The following is a 16,700-nucleotide window of genomic DNA, read 5'->3' as shown; positions in this document are numbered from 1 at the left end:
TAAAGCTTATTAAAAAAAAAAAGTACTGGTACTGGTTTTAAACATTTTTTTAAACCAAAAAGGGTGAAATAATAAGACACCATAGCTTTGAAAATAATTTATTCGTTGAATTGAGATCAATTTTCATTCTATCCAAATAAATACCGATTTTAAAGCAATTTATTTACACTATACATTGAATTGCAAGATTGCAATTGCAGCATTTATTCTAACACAGTTTATCTTATGATATGAAACGATAAAGTAAGTAGAGGCCCAGCCTTACAAAAATACTAAGATTAAAATAACCAGTTATTTGTAAAAACCCCTAAGGGGTGGATAAGGGGGAATATTTAGCGCCTGTTTCACAATCACTGATTAGCTGCTATCTGGTAGATAAAAATTTTACACTCTTTGTACGAAAGAATCTGTCAAATATCCCTATCAAATAAATAAATAAAGTAATTTAACGGGAAGTTATGTGGCGATTGTGAAACAGGAGTTACTGTTGTACTTCGACTAACTGCTAGTTCAACTCGACTTCGCTCGCAGCGCATCGTGTGTGCGGGGATGACACTGGTTATTATTATGAAAACTGTATTTGATAAAGTCACCGTACGTGGATACAGGCTACTCACACATGGCGCCGTACGCAAAAATGACTTGAATACATAGAACTTATATTTACATATTATAAATAGATACATATATATATCTATGTATATATAATATGCATCGTAATTAGTAGCGAATGTCGTTTAATGGGGCAAAAAATGTGGAACTGCATATAAAACATTCTAATACTGGCTGCTAAGCCTTCAGATTCTGGTAGTCTGATCTATTTCATCTGATCTAATGAATCGTTATTATCGGTTGCGACAGGATCGGTTGAGCTAACTACGAATGACATCGCTTGACGATGGTTGTCAAGTTATATTATTTTTCATTGATCTATTTGCCTACTAGATGTTACTGTTTTTGGTAACCAATTACATAGCCGTGTTCCAGAATTGAGATCAACATGAACAGGTATCAAACCTTTTTACCTTAAACTTATCACAAACTTTATCAGAACCTGTCGCAGTTAGAATAACATGTTGCCAAATGACTTTCTACCATAATGGCTTTGATATAAGGTAGCTTTGAGCTTGATAAAGTATATTGAAAAAATATGCTCCCTATAGTCCCTATTACAACATTCTATTATAACACTTAAACATTTATTTTCTGGGGGCGTATATCTAGCTTTTAAAAGTCGATTGCAGTTGTGAAAAAAATAATGCAATAAGTCGACTCCTTACAGCTGCGACAGACTGACTTGACGAGGTGACGCCATATATATTGCGGGCATGCATCAGTTGCCGTGGTTAAGCAGGATAGCTACTGTGACTATTGAATATTAAATACTATTATGGCTTATAATACTGAGGAATAATATTGTTATATCAAAGAATTATGTTACTATATGAAAAGCCAGTGTTTCCGTTGAATTGTCTCCATAAATACATGCGGACGCACATTAAGGTCCAGCACCACTAGCCAAGTGACATTACTACAATCGTTTTCGTCAAGAGAAAGCGCACGAATGTATGGAAATGACAGGTTAAGGTCACGTGACTTATCGAAACGAAATGCCATCCCCATACATATGAGCGCTATTTATTGACTTGGCTAGAGGGGCAGCGTTTGATTAGAACACAATGTTCAGGGTGCACGTCTAACATCATAATTGAACAATTAATATCTCGTTATTACACTTCTACATTTTAAAGTAGCTTGAGTAACTAAATTACAATCTTTTATGAATGCCGAGATACTTTTATGAATAAATTCCATATCACTAACAGTTGAGAAAAGTTGATTTTTCAAATAAAGGCCTTAATGAAAGTCATAACTTACAAAATACATAATAAATAAAACAATAGTCAGTTCTCGAGACAATCTCGCAAAAAAAAATCGAGTTCATAACTCACTTTTAACCTATAAATGAAAAACATTTTGTTTAAGTACCGATTGTATCGATCATTCCATAATTTGAACTTAAAAATTAATATTTTATTTAATTGTCGGAAGAGGTATTTAAAAAAAATCACCATCATTTATAGTATCTGGCAACAAAACCGCAGATTTCTTCCTGGGTTGCCATTATGGCAAGATTTAAATACTTAGGCAGAATCAAATCCTAAACACTAATATAAGTTTGAATTTTCAACCCAGATCACAACCAAAGTAATTGTCCAAGGACCTTTTGCTATCATGAATAAATATAATACCTTCCTTTTCATCGACTTGGTTTCAATAATATGTTGATAGAAAACTGTACTTTATTTTTACCATAATTAAATTCAATATTGACTGTCATAATAACTTTAGTGAGTATTCACGCGTATTAATCGGGAACGCCCGACTAGCCCAGTAGGTGCCGGGTTGCAGCCGCAAAAGCTAATGATTAAGGACTTCGGTAGGATCCGAAACTGGTCGGGCTATCCCGATAAATACGCGTGAGTAAGCCATCATTAAATTATTAATTTCAAGCTAATGAAAACGAGAGTGTTTCCTAAGAACTACGTAATTAATTTACCACTTGCTTTATTTTAGTCTTAGGAAGAAATTGTTTCGAAATAAAGATTGATTCAGATAAAGTTTTTAGATCATGTCAGATTTACAAAAACTAAAAATATACATAATAACTATACTCCTAACGGTACATGCATAGCGAAGACACATGTCACAAAACTTAGAAATAAACTACCAAAAATATATATTTTACTCTTTCTATGATAAGTCTGAGTTCAAATCATCTACTTCTAGCTGACATTTTCCTTTCCAAGTTGTTTGAGTCAGGGTTGTGACAGTTCATAATGTCACATGGTGAATAACACTGGCGGGTGAATAGAGGTTTTGTAATGCAATTGTATCCCGCGTGGACAAGCGTGTGATATATGAATGCTTGTCTTGAGTCTGAGTGTCTTTGTAAATGCGACTTAAATGTTGTGAAACTACCTGCAAAATAATGATAAAGGACCTTAGCGCGGGAGCGTTTGTTATTCTTTTTAAATTGTATGTTTAAATAACATGTAAAGAAAATAGTTTTCATACAAAAAGTCAACTCATGAGAAAAAAATTGCACTGTCCTCTTAGTGACGATGATAGCTAAACCAGAGATCATTTGTTTTCTACCCGGGATAAAGTTTGTGTTGAGTGTTTTCTATGTAATACAAAACAATAATGTTGGCACGTCATTTCATTTCATTTATCTATACATTTTTCAGTTACCTGGTTAGTATAGGCTCTGCCTAGTTTGAGATCAAATTTCTGTGTGTGAATGTTAAAAGAGGACGTAGTAATCCACGTATATCAGTTTGTATTCATGACGTCATTCCTATTCACCCTACCAATGCTATTCACACCGTCATCAGTATGAGTGTAAGTAAGTAGTTAGGCGTCTTCGTCGGAGGAGTCGGGCATGCAGACGGGCGCGGCGTCCTGCACGCGCTTGAAGTTGGCGAGCACCTCGAAGTGCATGTGCAGCGAGTGCGCCAGCCCCGCCTGCGCGTGCAGGTATCTGTTCACCTGCCGACACGGGGGCCACAGGGAAATTAAATAAAGTCAGCATTTTGCTAAATTAAATCTTTATTGCTAAAAAAAACTGTTTCTCACAAAAGCTATGTTTGAAATTCGACCTCGGTTTGTTGAAAATATGTTGAAAAACATGTTAAAAAACACCTTTAAATTAATCTTTTTACAAATCGTTTTTTTTTTAATTATGGTCTTTGATTCATTAGCAAATTAAAACCAACGATATGCAAACACAGGACGACATTTTATGCGACGAAAAAATATAGTGGACTGCCAAAAAGCAAATTTTTAAGTCGTAATTTTAGATACCATCTCCACCATTCTTTGGCACTTTCGCAGATGCAACTTGGAGGGTTTTTTTACATTTCCATCCCTTAAAATCAAACACACTGAAAACACTTTATCAGCAAAGTAAGTAAAGTTCAATTTACCTTGGATCCCAACTTCTTGAGCAAGCCGGTGAAGGCCTTCTCCTCGCGGCCGATCCACGGCCGGCCCTCGTCTTGCACCTGGTACGGGCTCACGTGGATGAACACGTTCACATCTGAAACCAACCATCAGTACGGGTATAGAGCAAGAGAGACTGTTATATATAAGCTGGAAATTTCTCAATGTAAGTATTATGGATGTTTTGTTTAAAACGACTCCCGCAATTAGTTATTTGCGGTTTATAGTAATAAGATATTATGGGCTAATTATGGCAATAAGTTATTATAGGATGCCATAGTTCGGCATCCCATAATACCCAGTAAGAGGGTGTCGCGGGCTCAACCCCGCGTAGAACAAGCATTTGTGTGATTCTCGAATGCTTATCCCGCGTCTGGGGGTTATGTGACTTAAATATTTGTGGAACCCGCAGCGACACAAGGATGAAATTCCTTACAACGGAATTCGTTTTAATTATAATATGAGTGTGTGCTACTCACTAAGTCTTGTGAGGGTCTCGAGCAGACTGCGCGAGGTGATCCAGGTGTTCTTGCCGCCCGCGTGGCCGCCGTCCAGCCAGTACATGTCCACGATGCGCTCCATGAACCTGACGTACACGAAACGATACCACAGTTTATTTATAGTTAGTTAATCTAGCCACAAGTAAATTCTAATGGTTACCGATCATGATTTCTAAGGTTATGACCGAGTTTGTAAGGATTGTTTAAATCGCTGTTGGATTTAACGTTTGGCGATTTTCGCGATTGACCATTAGATTTTATGAGTTATATTAATAATATTTATTTATTTATTACACCAGAGAAACAGTATGTTTACAAAATTGCTTAAAAGCTACTTATTTGTTACACAGTGAAAGTAATTAACAATTGTGTCATACAATTAGCATCTATATTGGCCTTGTGACGCAGCAATTTTTCTCTGAGATATGTGACTATAACAATAATGAATATTTCATTAAAAAGCGTCAAAAGGGTGGAGCCTTGCCAACAATGTAACATTATTGAGTCAAAACAAAAACTGCATACGACAAAGAATATGTTTGATCGTATCTGGAGAGCCTTATAGTGGAAATCTATCGACTAATATCAATGACAGAAAAATAATAGAATTCACCTCGCCAAGCACACATACTAACCAGTTAAACAATGATAGCTGACCTCATCATGTGCGCGTCCCCTGGAGTGAGGGTCTTGGTATAGTGGAACTCGTAGATCATCTGGTTGAGCACCACGCAGCCCTTGCTGAAGCCCACCAGCGTCAGTTGAGACTCGTCCAGAGCCAGCTTGTCGCGCCACCATAGAGGGTCGCTCTCACTAAGGGGCATACTTATACTATTAACATAACTTCTTCTTTGAAGAAATAAAAAGAAGAAGTAAGATTATTTTTAGGCTAGCGTATAGGTACAGTCATATGTCATATGGTGTGATGATTAAAAAATTTGGTTGGCAATGGAAAAAATATAATATTCCACAACTTTCACACAACGCCATCTAGTCTCATACTACAATACTTGTGTTAGGAGTACCAGACAAGTAATAAACATATCTATATTAATATTATTACTTATATATTTCTAAATACATACATGTTTTAGACACCTACACATAGAACAAATGATCGTGCTCATCACACAAACATTGGTTAAAAAGGTTTATTACAGTTGATAGTAAATGTTTTGACTGCGATCACGGCAAGGACTGCATGGTTTGAAGATAAGTTACATTTCTCCGAATGTTAACACTGATTAAGGGCCGATTTTTATCTGAGGTATAATTATGACCGTTTGACATACATATTTCCTATACGAAAGCTATAACATATTCGTCAGATAAAATTTATCTGGCGATTGAAAAATCGCCCTAAGTCACTTAAATACATTGTACTGACAAGTCAAAGTCACATCGCTGGACACCAAACCAATGCCATTACAACACAATTAAAACTTTATTTTCTTATGCGATCTAACATTGTCCGAGTTCCAAAGATATCTTAATAAAAATGTTAAAATGAAATGCTAAGAAGAAAGTTTGTTACCGAACATACGTAGAGGATAAAAAGACAATATTAAGAACAATAACACATATGCACATTTTTTATAAACGTCAGAAATATATGAATCCAACATTGAACTAGGTATTACACTAGAAGTGTTTTATGAATTTCAATCGTAAGACATCATCAATTTATTTTTCTTCTCCGCTCCGAGATTTTAGAAAATTAGATACGTACTTTTTCTACTGTCCGACAAATATTGATTGTAAATTCAAATTTCGTGACTTCACTCTTTTGAATAATTATTGCCTGACAGTTACGTCACCAGCCACCTGGGCCTCTAGTATTTACAATCGAAGATGAATTAAAGCAATTGGATTAAGTTTGAAAATTGTCCTATAAAAAGCAGAATTAAGGCTCTGAACGCCTAACTTTAAAGTTATTTGTGTCCGGATCTAGACAAAAAATAGGTGTCCAATATTTTCTCATCTCACAAACGGACGAAATAGATTCACTTTTTATGCCCTGTTATCATTATTAGTTGATCCCCAGACTTCTAACATCTATGACAGATGATTAAAACTGCAGTCTTGTGGACATTAAAAACGGAGGTTTATGATCGCTTCTAGTGTAAGCTTTAGTTCGATGTATACGTACAACATCCATTGGAACTAAACCTACTCACGGCTTGTGTGCGCCGGGCGGCAGCTGCGAGCCGCCCGCCTGTGACTTGGCGCCGTTGGACTTGCTCGCCGACGGAGGGTGGATGGACGCGTTCTGATAACATTCACAACTTAATCATGGCATTTTTTAAATTTGCTCTTGCAAATATAACTTTATCATTCGTCGATCTAAATTGACCGACAGTTACATTTTGGAGTCGTGCACCTAGAGTCATTATTGTAACGTTAAAATAAAAATGCCTGTAAAAGGCCTATATGGAATAAAAACTTTTCATTTTGATTTTGAAATCAATGCTTACAGCCTATCAAGTCCCATTCATGGACTATTTGTAATTAAAACAAATCGGGAACAACCGCAGTAGTCACCAAGTAACAGTGATAGTTAATCATTTCTTCAATCGACCAATGAGGCGATAAATAAAACCCAGCGTCACATACCAAGTCGATACAAAACCTAACACCGATATTCATTAAATACTTCATGGTTATTTGCCACTAGAGATTACACTAACAGATTCCAAGTTACTGTGTGACGTTTGCCTTTGATAAAGCCTGCGATGATATTGTATTACTGGCCGATTTGCTCAATATCGAGGAAACTGTTTTTGCTGCTTAAAATGGACAAAGAACATGCTTTGAACCATAATTAAATCCACTATGATATATCTTGAGGTTCGTTGCAAATAATATCTTATAATAAAGCAGCTCAATATATTCTACAATAATTAATATATCAATTTATAAGGTGTTAAGCAAAAGCTTGAAAACCTGCAAAAATATGTCTTTAAAATGTGGTAGCAAGCCTTAAAGAATCACCACCGAAAAAAGCCGATAAGTTCAAAAAATAAATACATTTTTACACTTACATGCAGATCTTCTATATCAATTTCTTCTGGCAAAGACACTGAAGACACAGCTTCAAGGAGTTCAGATGTCGGTAGACTTTTTAATCTGCTGCTGACGCCTTGGAGTAGCCTATAAGTAACGAATAATAATTAGCATTGGTCAAATCTTACATAAAAAGAACAGGAAAATGACACTAACGATACTTGTCTAAAACAGAGGCGTATAAAATAATTGATGGCAAAAAAGACGGTAACTGGACGTCAATGTATGATACTGTTCAGGTCTCCTTCTTTAAGCACCAAATGGCTGTAATATTATTTGAACTTAGCGAGCTTTCGATCACTTAAAGTATACACAATTACAATAGAGTATTTGATAAAAATAAATAAATTAGTCGCACTATCTGAGCAACTTGACTTTGAGATTTCCATAAACATAAAAAAGTAGAAACAAATTGAGAACCTCCTCCTTTTTCAAGTTGGTTGATAATACTTATAGGCAAGTATTTTTTCTTTAATAACTTAAAAAATAAATAAAAGTGATTCAGCAAGTTATGAAGCTGATACAAAAAGTGACGTCACTTATCAGTACACTTCACCGAAGTCACGTTACGTACTTACATAGATTTGGCCATCTTTGATTTTCGTAGTTTTTTATTGATTTAATAACAAAAAAAACTTTTCGCTTCTCAGCTCTTTTTTGTCAAACCCTGGAGAAATAAAAGTAGTCTCTAGGGCAGCATCTCATTTCTACAACTACAACTTGCTACAACTGCTTTCTTCTTCAGAGGTCAAAAAGACATGGTTGTGCTCACCTCTCCAAATGGTGTAATGCATTATGCGTCGGCGTGTGTTCAGGTACGCCTGCATTGTTGCTGGGGACGAAGTTGTCGTAACAGCTAAAGCTTTTGTACTCTATCCTGAAACGTCAAGGATTACAGTGAAACCTTATTTATATTCTATTCTATAGATTAATTAGCAAGTTACGTGGTAGGGATGCGCAAATATATTTCTACTTCTGAACGGCAGGAATATCTGGGGTAGTGTTGGAAAAGATCAAGTTCACAAACCACTTTTTGACTTCGTGACTTATATTACTTAATTAATTTATTATCTCTGCAATTTATAACAATGAATTGCAGATTTTTGTCTACTTTTCCGATTTTTTTACGTCAGAAAATATTTGAAAGTGCAACTAAGGCAAATTAATGTGTACTAGGTGTCTAAAACACATCTCAAGTTGCGTTTTACAGTATAAGCTACTCCCTGCATTGTTCAAAGGTTATAGAAAGACATAGTACTGTAGGGAACATCTGGATTGAGACAATAACATCCTCGTTAGATATGCAGTTATTACCTAGAAGGTCTTATGACCAATATATGTTTGTTGGGGAAGTTGTGTCCAAGCATGCGCGCCGTGTTCTCCAAGTTCCATTTCAGATAGTTCCGGTTGTCGCGGTGAGCTTGCATTACCTCCGGGTAATCCTGTTATCAATCAAAGCATCTTAAAAAAAATTGCTTAAAAGCCTATTCTAAAATTCTAACTGTAGCTGTTTCGGCTTCCTCTGTGTAGTGCGGCACTGGTTTAGCCCAGGACATCAAAAACAACGTCAACTGCCGAGGCAAGTGTGTAAATATTGCGTGGATTCCTACCCAAGGGGATAGCGAGATCCACTTTAAGTGTAAATAGTAATTTTGCCTTTCAGTCAGGTGAGATCTTAGCGAATACCGATTAAATTCCGACAAGGTTTAAAGATCTTGCAGTAATTTTACTGACCTGAACGTCTCCTCCAAAGAAGACAAGCGTGTGTTGGTTGAGCGGCGGCGCGCGGGCCGCGGGCTGGAACAGCGCGTCGTTTAGCCGGCCCTCGTGCCCCGCCACGCGCCGCAGCCGCAGCGGCAGCATGATGCCTCGTCGTGAACTTATGATTGTAGCCCCACTGCCGAGGAACTCTACATAAGACCGAAATAGTATAGGTGATACGATACACTAACGGTATCGCAGTACCGCAGTCGAATAGGGAAAAGTGAAGCCAAGTGATACATAAACCGAATGTAGCTGTAATTACGTGATGGCTACTAAAAGGAATGCGGCACTTAAAGTTTTTGGTACTTTATTTCTACGTAAAACAACTTTTGTACTTAAAAGCATGTACGTAATATCCATTCTTAGAATAGAGTGGTAAGGGATTTTAGGCGCGTCTGGACAGATTTTACACCAACAAATCCTAGTTGGTTTTGTAATTATAGAAGAATTAAAAATAGACAAATATTAAAAAATGCATTTATTTTCAAACTTATAATATAAATTTTAGATTTTATTTTACACTTAAAATTAAAAAGTAAACACTAACAGTAATCATCACTTCACACTGTCATTTGACATTTCTGCTATTTTTCTGGTGATAATATTTTGTATCATTCATGCACACGGTGATTTTTAATGTGATGTCATCAAGGCAGTTCTTCAGGTCTTCCCGCAGCTCTCGGACCTTGACTCTGACATCCTCACACATCAGGTTATAACACATGGCCACGAGACCCATGCCAAGTAGAACATATATAAAGTTAATAACCAGCTTTAAATGCGACCCTCCAGCGGAGTCAGCAATATTAGCACCCGGAACAAAATCTCCAAAGCCAATCTTACATAAACTTATGACACAAAAATATGTGGAGTCCAAATAGTTCCATTTCTCCCATGCTCCAAACATTATAGTCCCAGTCAGGATATAAAATGATATCACCCACAGACAAGCAGTTGAGGGTACAGTTATTTTCTTTTTTACAGGCTGCATTTCTCCATCCTCAAATAATGTGTCATCTCTGCGGCTGCACTCATGAGCTGTAATGTACAACCATTTAAATGACTGGGCCAACACTTTACCCATATTACAAAAATACAGAACATATATGGGTATACCAAAACAGGCATAAGCTATTGTTGTAATCTTGCCCCAAACAGTTTTTGGTATAATATTACCATAGCCGATCATTGTGAACACTGAGAGTGAATACATGAGGGCAGCCGGGAAAGACCAGATGTCTTCGGCAGATCTCCCATTGTAACCTGTGTGGATAGCTGCAGTGATATTGTTTTGAAACACTTTGAGAACTTCATTCACTTTCAACACCCAAGCAGTTTCATTGAACAGGTTGTCTGTAATAGTGATATTCCACAGTGACTCTGCACAGTTGAGTCTCAGTCTGCGGACCTCCTCCAGTTGCTCGTCAGGGCTGTCCTTCTCGATGTGCATGAAGCCAGCGGCGCCGAGTATCGCGTAACAAACAACAAGGGCGCCGACACCCACTTGTGTAAACATGAAGGCAATGAATTTTCGGAAGCAGTCTTTGATTTTCTCCCTTGCATCACTGCCAACTGTTGATGACGAGTCTCGGCTTCGCATAGAGCCGTGGAAGCTTGCGTTAAGAGGGTTGTGACGATCCATCATATTTGGCTTGAGTTAAATAAAACAGGGAGTGGAGTAAACGGAATAACTCGTCACGCCGGCGTTAACTATTTCTGGAAAACGTCTGGCACCTCGCCAATTGTAGTGTTTGACATTGATTACAAAACATTGCAGAGTGAAACCCTTGGTAACGTAAACTATAAGTGAAAACCCGGCAAACGATAACATATTTACCGAAAATAAAAAATATCACTACTTATAAGATAAATATACGCTAATAAGATTCAATGTTATACATTTCTTAGCACTTATAAAAGTTTAAAAAATATTAGCAGGTTTATAGCTCACATAAACGTTGTTTACGGTTTCCCGATTGCAAGGCTGATTATGTAAAGAAATAAAAATATGTAAACATTTGTATTTTTCTAAAAACTTACATTTACAAGTCAACGATAACATAGCGATCACTTAGAAAATGAAGACTTGAAAAATATTATTCCACTAAATGTCAATTCAATCAATGAAATCTACGTTATAATGATAATAGTACAAAAAAAATGTAAATTTCACATCAGTGAAATTTTAAAATATCTGATAACATCAGAAACTCAGTATTCACAAATTTGACAAATTGACAATTGATTGATAAAAAATATAAATCCGATTCATACTGTCAGAACTCAGATGGTATATAAATAATGAAACCGATAGACAAGCTGATTTATTTATTTTCAATCGAAATAATTATTAAAAATCCAGTGAAATTTAACGGTACAAGTGCAAGTAATAAGGTGCTTATTACATATATTATCTTGTTTTTTTATTTCATAATATAAAAAGCTAAAATAAGTTGTTAAAGATACATACAATTATTATTATTCTCTAATGGAATACTTTCTGAACGCACTTCCATTCATTGATTTTTTTTGTACTCTGTTGTGCATAGCACCGTTCCAGGTACAATAATCGTACATCACAGCACTTTTAGGTTGTGGTTCCATTTTCCTCATCTGACTATCCATATTGCTATCCTTTACTTATGCAAACAATTCTAAAAGTCGAAATCTGGAACAAGGAGAAAATCAAAAACCACACGTTTTCTTGGCGTTGTTTGTTATCCGGCGTTGCGTTTTTATTAAAGTTTACCGTTTATTTTTGCTGTATCAACATAAAATGTAGTGTGGGGCAATTGTTCGATGCACGATCATACGTTTTTCTCAAAATTTGTGAGTATTGCATGTTATATCCATAATTTAAATATCTTATTCCACTGTGATAATGGCTGAACAACCTACAATTATTAGTGAATGGGGACAATGCTATGATAGTAACCGTGATCGAAGTACTAAATGCTTGCTATCTTGTACTGGTTGATTTGTTAGTAACAGTATTATTACAATTTTTTTACCGTCACAAAGCCCAAGGTCAAAGGCATCGCTCATGCCGACATTTTTTTTTTCAGGTAGTCTAAAGTATAATAAACATGTAGCCGCAAATTAAATTAAAATACGATGTTTGCAATAGCAGCGATCACAACACCCATTTGACACAGATGCAAGCGTAATAGATGGATCATACTTAGCATAGTGAGGTAGCGATGGCTTCCCCGAGCCAGGCGGAGCCGGCGGTGTGGCTGGAGCAGATCGAGAGCGTGCTGGGCCGCAAGCTGACCTCCATAGAGGTCGTCGGCGGCATATTCTGCAGCATATGCCAGTTAACATTCCGCAACAAGAAGGAATACGACACGCACTACGCCGAGCACGGCGCGCGCGACGCCGACATCACTTACACCTGTCTCGTGTGCCGCAAGGAGTTCCAAGGCTACCCCAGATTCCGCAACCATTGCTATTTGGCTCATGTTACCAAAAACAAACACAAGTAAGTTGGCTAGTTGGTAATTATTTTATTACTATTTAGACTTGGCTTATTGTTATCAATACCATTTGTGTTTAATTTCTTCCCCATTCCTAAAACATAATATATGTATATTACTTTTATAATTATCGTCATGTTAATCAGTGTAGTACAATCATATTTTTAGTCTCAATGGCAATTTACCTCTCAATTGGAATAGGTCTTATAGCACCACTTCTGTAAATTCTTCATAGTTTTGTTACCAGTATAATGTCCGTAATGATATTCCCAGTACTTTCAAGCATTGGTTCAATTACAGGTAGAGTTTAACCTTCAACCCTCAGTTCAAAATATAATAGTTTTGGAAAAAAATATTAGATATATTGGGTTCTTCAAGTTACATTTAGATTTGTTAAGTTTTTCAGTCTACCATACAGATATATCAACAAGAGGTAAATGTGAATAACATGTCGGTTTTTTTTCAGATGCGAACATTGCTCTAAAACATATTCAAAACAATCAATTTTGAACAATCATATTGAGACTGCACACACATTCAAATGTGCATCTTGCAAAAAACAGTAAGTTTGATATTTAAAAATTTAGTAATGAACATTTTACATACATACAAGCAAATCAAGGCTGGGAAATGAACTACATTATCATGAATTTCCAAATTGATAACTTGTAATTAGCAAAAATCTCAAACATCAAACAGTTTTTACTGATTAAAACAAAAACATTAATCTACAGGTTTTCATCTAAACAAGAACTGCATACACATCAGATCATTCATAAGAACGAAAAAGACAAACCGCCGTACCAGTGCCATGAGTGCGGGGAATCCATCGAGAGTATCGACATGTGCGAGTACCACATCGACGAGCACTGCTCCAGCGTGTACACGTGCCCCGTGTGCGGCCACACCGCCGACACCAAGCTGGACGCCGCCACGCACCTCACGCAGCACTTCGGCGAGTCGCTCTCCGCCGACGACATCAGCGCGCCCAAGCTCGCCGAGGACTGCTCCATCGACATCCTCGGCGGCGTGCTCTGCAACTACTGCGACGAACTCTTCAAGAACAGGATCGAGTTCGACACGCATTTCGCTATAGAACACGAGGATAAGGAATTGGTCTATTCATGCAACATTTGTGGAAAACAGTACGACAAGTATCATTTGTTCGGCAATCACTGCTATTATCACATAGCGAAAGACAGATTTGAGTGAGTATGACGATTTACTACCATCATATTATGCAGTTCTGAAAGATTTTAATCTGTTTAACTATATGCAGATTTCAAGGAAGAGAGTAGTGATTTTGAATGTTTGTGGGCAGATGCACGGACTGCGGCAAGACGTTCCCGCGGCTGTCGCTGCTGGTGCTGCACACGGAGGCGTTCCACTCGCTGGGCAGCTCGGCCAAGCCCTTCAGCTGCGGCGAGTGCGGCTACGGCTGCGCGTCGGCGCGGCGCCTGGCCGAGCACGCGCGCGTCGTGCACGCCACGTCGCGCCTGCGCTGCGCGCGCTGCGGCCGCGAGTGCGGCTCCCTGCGCGAGCTGCTGCGCCACGCGCGCGAGCACCGGCCGCCGCCCTGCGCCTGCTGCCGCGCCTGCGGCCTGCAGCTGTCCTCGCTGGCGGCGGCCGAGCGCCACCTGGACGTGCACCGGCGCTCGCGCTACGCCTGCCCGGTGTGTCCGCGCGTCTACCACGAGAAGCACCTCATCCTCAAGCACGTGCCCTCGCACTTCGAGGCCGTGTTGCACGTGTGCAAGGTGTGCGGCAAGGTCTACAACCTGCGCAGCCGCCTGGTGCAGCACTCCAAGACGCACTCGGACCTGCGCGCTCACCGCTGCACCTTCTGCAACAAGGGCTTCATGAAGGCCTCGCACCTGCAGCAGCACCTCAACATCCACACCGGCTCGCGCCCCTACAAGTGCACCGTCTGCCCGAAGTCCTTCGCAAGCCATCCTAACTGGTACAAGCACATGCGCAAAGTTCATAACGAAGATAAACAAAACATTAAAAACGCAAGAGAAAACAAAACCAATAAAACGATCGCTCCTATTGAAGCGGCTCCCGTTACTATATTAGAAAATAACGACAGTAAAAAAATCGAATCAGGAATCGATTCGACGAGTTCCGAAATGTCTTTGGAAACGTACAGTTTCGCAGAGTCGGACGACAGCACCATGGACAGTATTGACCCGGCAATCATTGAAAAGGATTGGTGCATCTTGAACGAAAACTCTCTGATAGACAACAGTCTACAGTATACAGATCTGCTGCCAGTGAACACTAGTACATTCGATACAGGTGAGTTGTTTGCATTGTTTGAATGTCACAAGTTGCGCGACGAGTCGCTGTCGGAGCCGCGCGAGTACGGGCCGGAGCTGGACGCGTGGGGCGAGCCCGAGCTGGCCCACATCGACCCGCGCCTCACCACGCGCCGCCCCGACCTGCTGCCGCACGCCCACTGACGGGAAGCACACTACCTCAGCCCGAAACTACTATATACCTCACTAATCCATAGGAACGTTATTATCTAACTGTTGATATATACATTTATATAACATAGATCCCACCAAACATTAGTTGGTTAATGTTCTTAATCATATTCATAATAATGCTACCTCATTTAGTTATTTAAGTTATCGCTATAGAATGTTGCTTACACTTATATTTGACGTTCAGATGTAGGGCAGAATGTAGTTAATGTGCCATTTTAAGCGTTGCGGGATGTGGAATAGAGTTATGTAATGAGGCCCAAGTTTGATAATGAGATCAAATCTTTGTAAAAAGTTATGCTGGTCTTTCTGTTTTGATGACAGGGGCAATAATAGTTGCAAATTAAAACGCTACTTCTTGAAGACTTCTTGAACTTTCATTGTGTAAAAGATGTGCTCTCTTTGCAAAGAGCAAAATATTTCTTCTTAGTTACTTCTCATCAATAAACACAGTAATACGAAAATAAGCAAAAACACAAAATATAGTTTGATGAAGCAGTCCAAAGCCTGTGCTCAGGTTAACTGCATAGATCTGTTCGAAATAAAATAATACTTAAAAGTAAGTCACTAAACAACAAGGCCGGCTCCGCTCCCATTACATCGACCCATATGAACTGAGTTGTATTTGTTCCACGTCTCGGCAACTCACTGTCGACAAACGCCAGTAAATTCTTTAAATTGCTGTACGAAACATTCGGTTTTCAATATTGTATTATATTTGATGATTTCGATCCAAAGTTAGGATAAGACGTTTTGGTGAACAAATTATTTGCATTTGTAAATATTTTGGTACTTGCGGCACTTGCATTTCGACGCTTTTTGAGACTGCCGTTGGTCGCGTCTGGGAACTGATTGTGTAGAATGGAAGGCAAGTGATGTGATCCGCTGCGGCGCGAGGAGCTGCGAAGTTATTTCTAGTCTAGAAGAATATGTAGTCACCCGGAGTGATGCTAGTATTCTACAGAATGATTCTTGGATCGATGATGAATGTTCTTTCCTTTCGCTGTCCTTTTGTACAGGGACTCGCGGACGATGCGAAGGTGATGTTGCTACGAAGCATTTATTCGAATAAGACGTTTATTATCGTAGTTGGCTAGTTCCAAAGGTCTATGAGGGTTGAACTATCGCTCGGACCAACGGCGGTGTGCTCATGCATTTCAATTTCGATTCCTTTATTATTATTGTTATTTTTTATTGGGAAGTTGCGACGCCAAGCGTCGTAATTTTAGCGTAAGTGAATCGATAGTGCTGTGATATTTTTTATGTATATTTAGTGTTAAGAATTAGAGAGTGTAACGAAACGAGTGAGTACAAACAATGTTATATATCGCGAGTTAACAAGTAACGGCGATGCGGAGACAGATGCGCACGCGCAGCCAGCGCTGCGGCTATAGGGAGATGTC

At 38.6% G+C, this 16,700-nt stretch overlaps 3 protein-coding genes across 4 annotated transcripts; 1 reads left to right on the top strand and 2 right to left on the bottom strand.

Annotated features, from left to right (window-relative positions):
- Window positions 1–82: 82 nt before the first annotated feature.
- Window positions 83–11,617, bottom strand: LOC113493390 (UPF0565 protein C2orf69 homolog). Of its 2 annotated transcripts, none has more exons than XM_026871351.1 (10): window positions 11,373–11,617; window positions 9,303–9,478; window positions 8,883–9,010; window positions 8,341–8,445; window positions 7,547–7,655; window positions 6,683–6,774; window positions 5,163–5,318; window positions 4,485–4,591; window positions 3,990–4,102; window positions 83–3,552 (listed from the first exon to the last, which is right to left on the bottom strand). In XM_026871351.1, exons 2-10 carry the CDS (start codon window positions 9,429–9,431, stop codon window positions 3,418–3,420), a joined length of 1,074 nt encoding a protein of 357 aa, XP_026727152.1. In that variant the 5' UTR covers window positions 9,432–9,478; window positions 11,373–11,617; the 3' UTR covers window positions 83–3,417. The 2 variants fall into 2 exon arrangements, with proteins under 2 accessions (XP_026727152.1, XP_026727155.1); XM_026871354.1 differs by having other exon boundaries at window positions 9,303–9,465; window positions 11,373–11,616.
- LOC113493389 (TWiK family of potassium channels protein 7) lies at window positions 9,485–11,365 on the bottom strand. The gene has a single exon (XM_026871350.1). The coding sequence runs from the start codon at window positions 10,975–10,977 to the stop codon at window positions 9,901–9,903; it is 1,077 nt and encodes a 358-aa protein (XP_026727151.1). The 5' UTR covers window positions 10,978–11,365; the 3' UTR covers window positions 9,485–9,900.
- A 218-nt stretch (window positions 11,618–11,835) lies between the features above and the next one.
- On the top strand, window positions 11,836–15,270 carry LOC113493223 (zinc finger protein 883-like). Its single transcript, XM_026871092.1, has 6 exons — window positions 11,836–12,161; window positions 12,398–12,813; window positions 13,275–13,370; window positions 13,543–14,016; window positions 14,130–14,768; window positions 14,958–15,270. The coding sequence occupies exons 2-6, from the start codon at window positions 12,533–12,535 to the stop codon at window positions 15,268–15,270; spliced, it is 1,803 nt and encodes a 600-aa protein (XP_026726893.1). The 5' UTR covers window positions 11,836–12,161; window positions 12,398–12,532.
- Window positions 15,271–16,700: the final 1,430 nt, after the last annotated feature.

Source organism: Trichoplusia ni, chromosome 4 (genome assembly GCF_003590095.1).
Source record: "Trichoplusia ni isolate ovarian cell line Hi5 chromosome 4, tn1, whole genome shotgun sequence".
In the NCBI taxonomy this organism is placed as follows: Eukaryota; Metazoa; Arthropoda; class Insecta; order Lepidoptera; family Noctuidae; genus Trichoplusia; species Trichoplusia ni.
Note: the sequence above shows the minus strand (reverse complement) of the source record. Positions and strands in the feature narration are given on the sequence as shown.

What these genes read in the sequence shown, in the direction of transcription:
- LOC113493390 (XM_026871351.1), bottom strand. Translation starts at nt 9,431, where the DNA reads ATGCTGCCGCTGCGGCTGCGGCGCGTGGCGGGGCACGAGGGCCGGCTA. An exon ending in TTGGTCATAAGACCTTCTAG is followed by an intron (nt 8,446 to 8,882) that starts GTAATAACTGCA and finishes TTGACGTTTCAG; the next exon opens with GATAGAGTACAAAAGCTTTA. An exon ending in TTGATATAGAAGATCTGCAT is followed by an intron (nt 6,775 to 7,546) that starts GTAAGTGTAAAA and finishes GAATGTTATCAG; the next exon opens with AACGCGTCCATCCACCCTCC.
- LOC113493389 (XM_026871350.1), bottom strand. Translation starts at nt 10,977, where the DNA reads ATGATGGATCGTCACAACCCTCTTAACGCAAGCTTCCACGGCTCTATG.
- LOC113493223 (XM_026871092.1), top strand. Translation starts at nt 12,533, where the DNA reads ATGGCTTCCCCGAGCCAGGCGGAGCCGGCGGTGTGGCTGGAGCAGATC. An exon ending in GTTACCAAAAACAAACACAA is followed by an intron (nt 12,814 to 13,274) that starts GTAAGTTGGCTA and finishes GTTTTTTTTCAG; the next exon opens with ATGCGAACATTGCTCTAAAA. An exon ending in TTCGCAAGCCATCCTAACTG is followed by an intron (nt 14,769 to 14,957) that starts GTACAAGCACAT and finishes GGAAACGTACAG; the next exon opens with TTTCGCAGAGTCGGACGACA.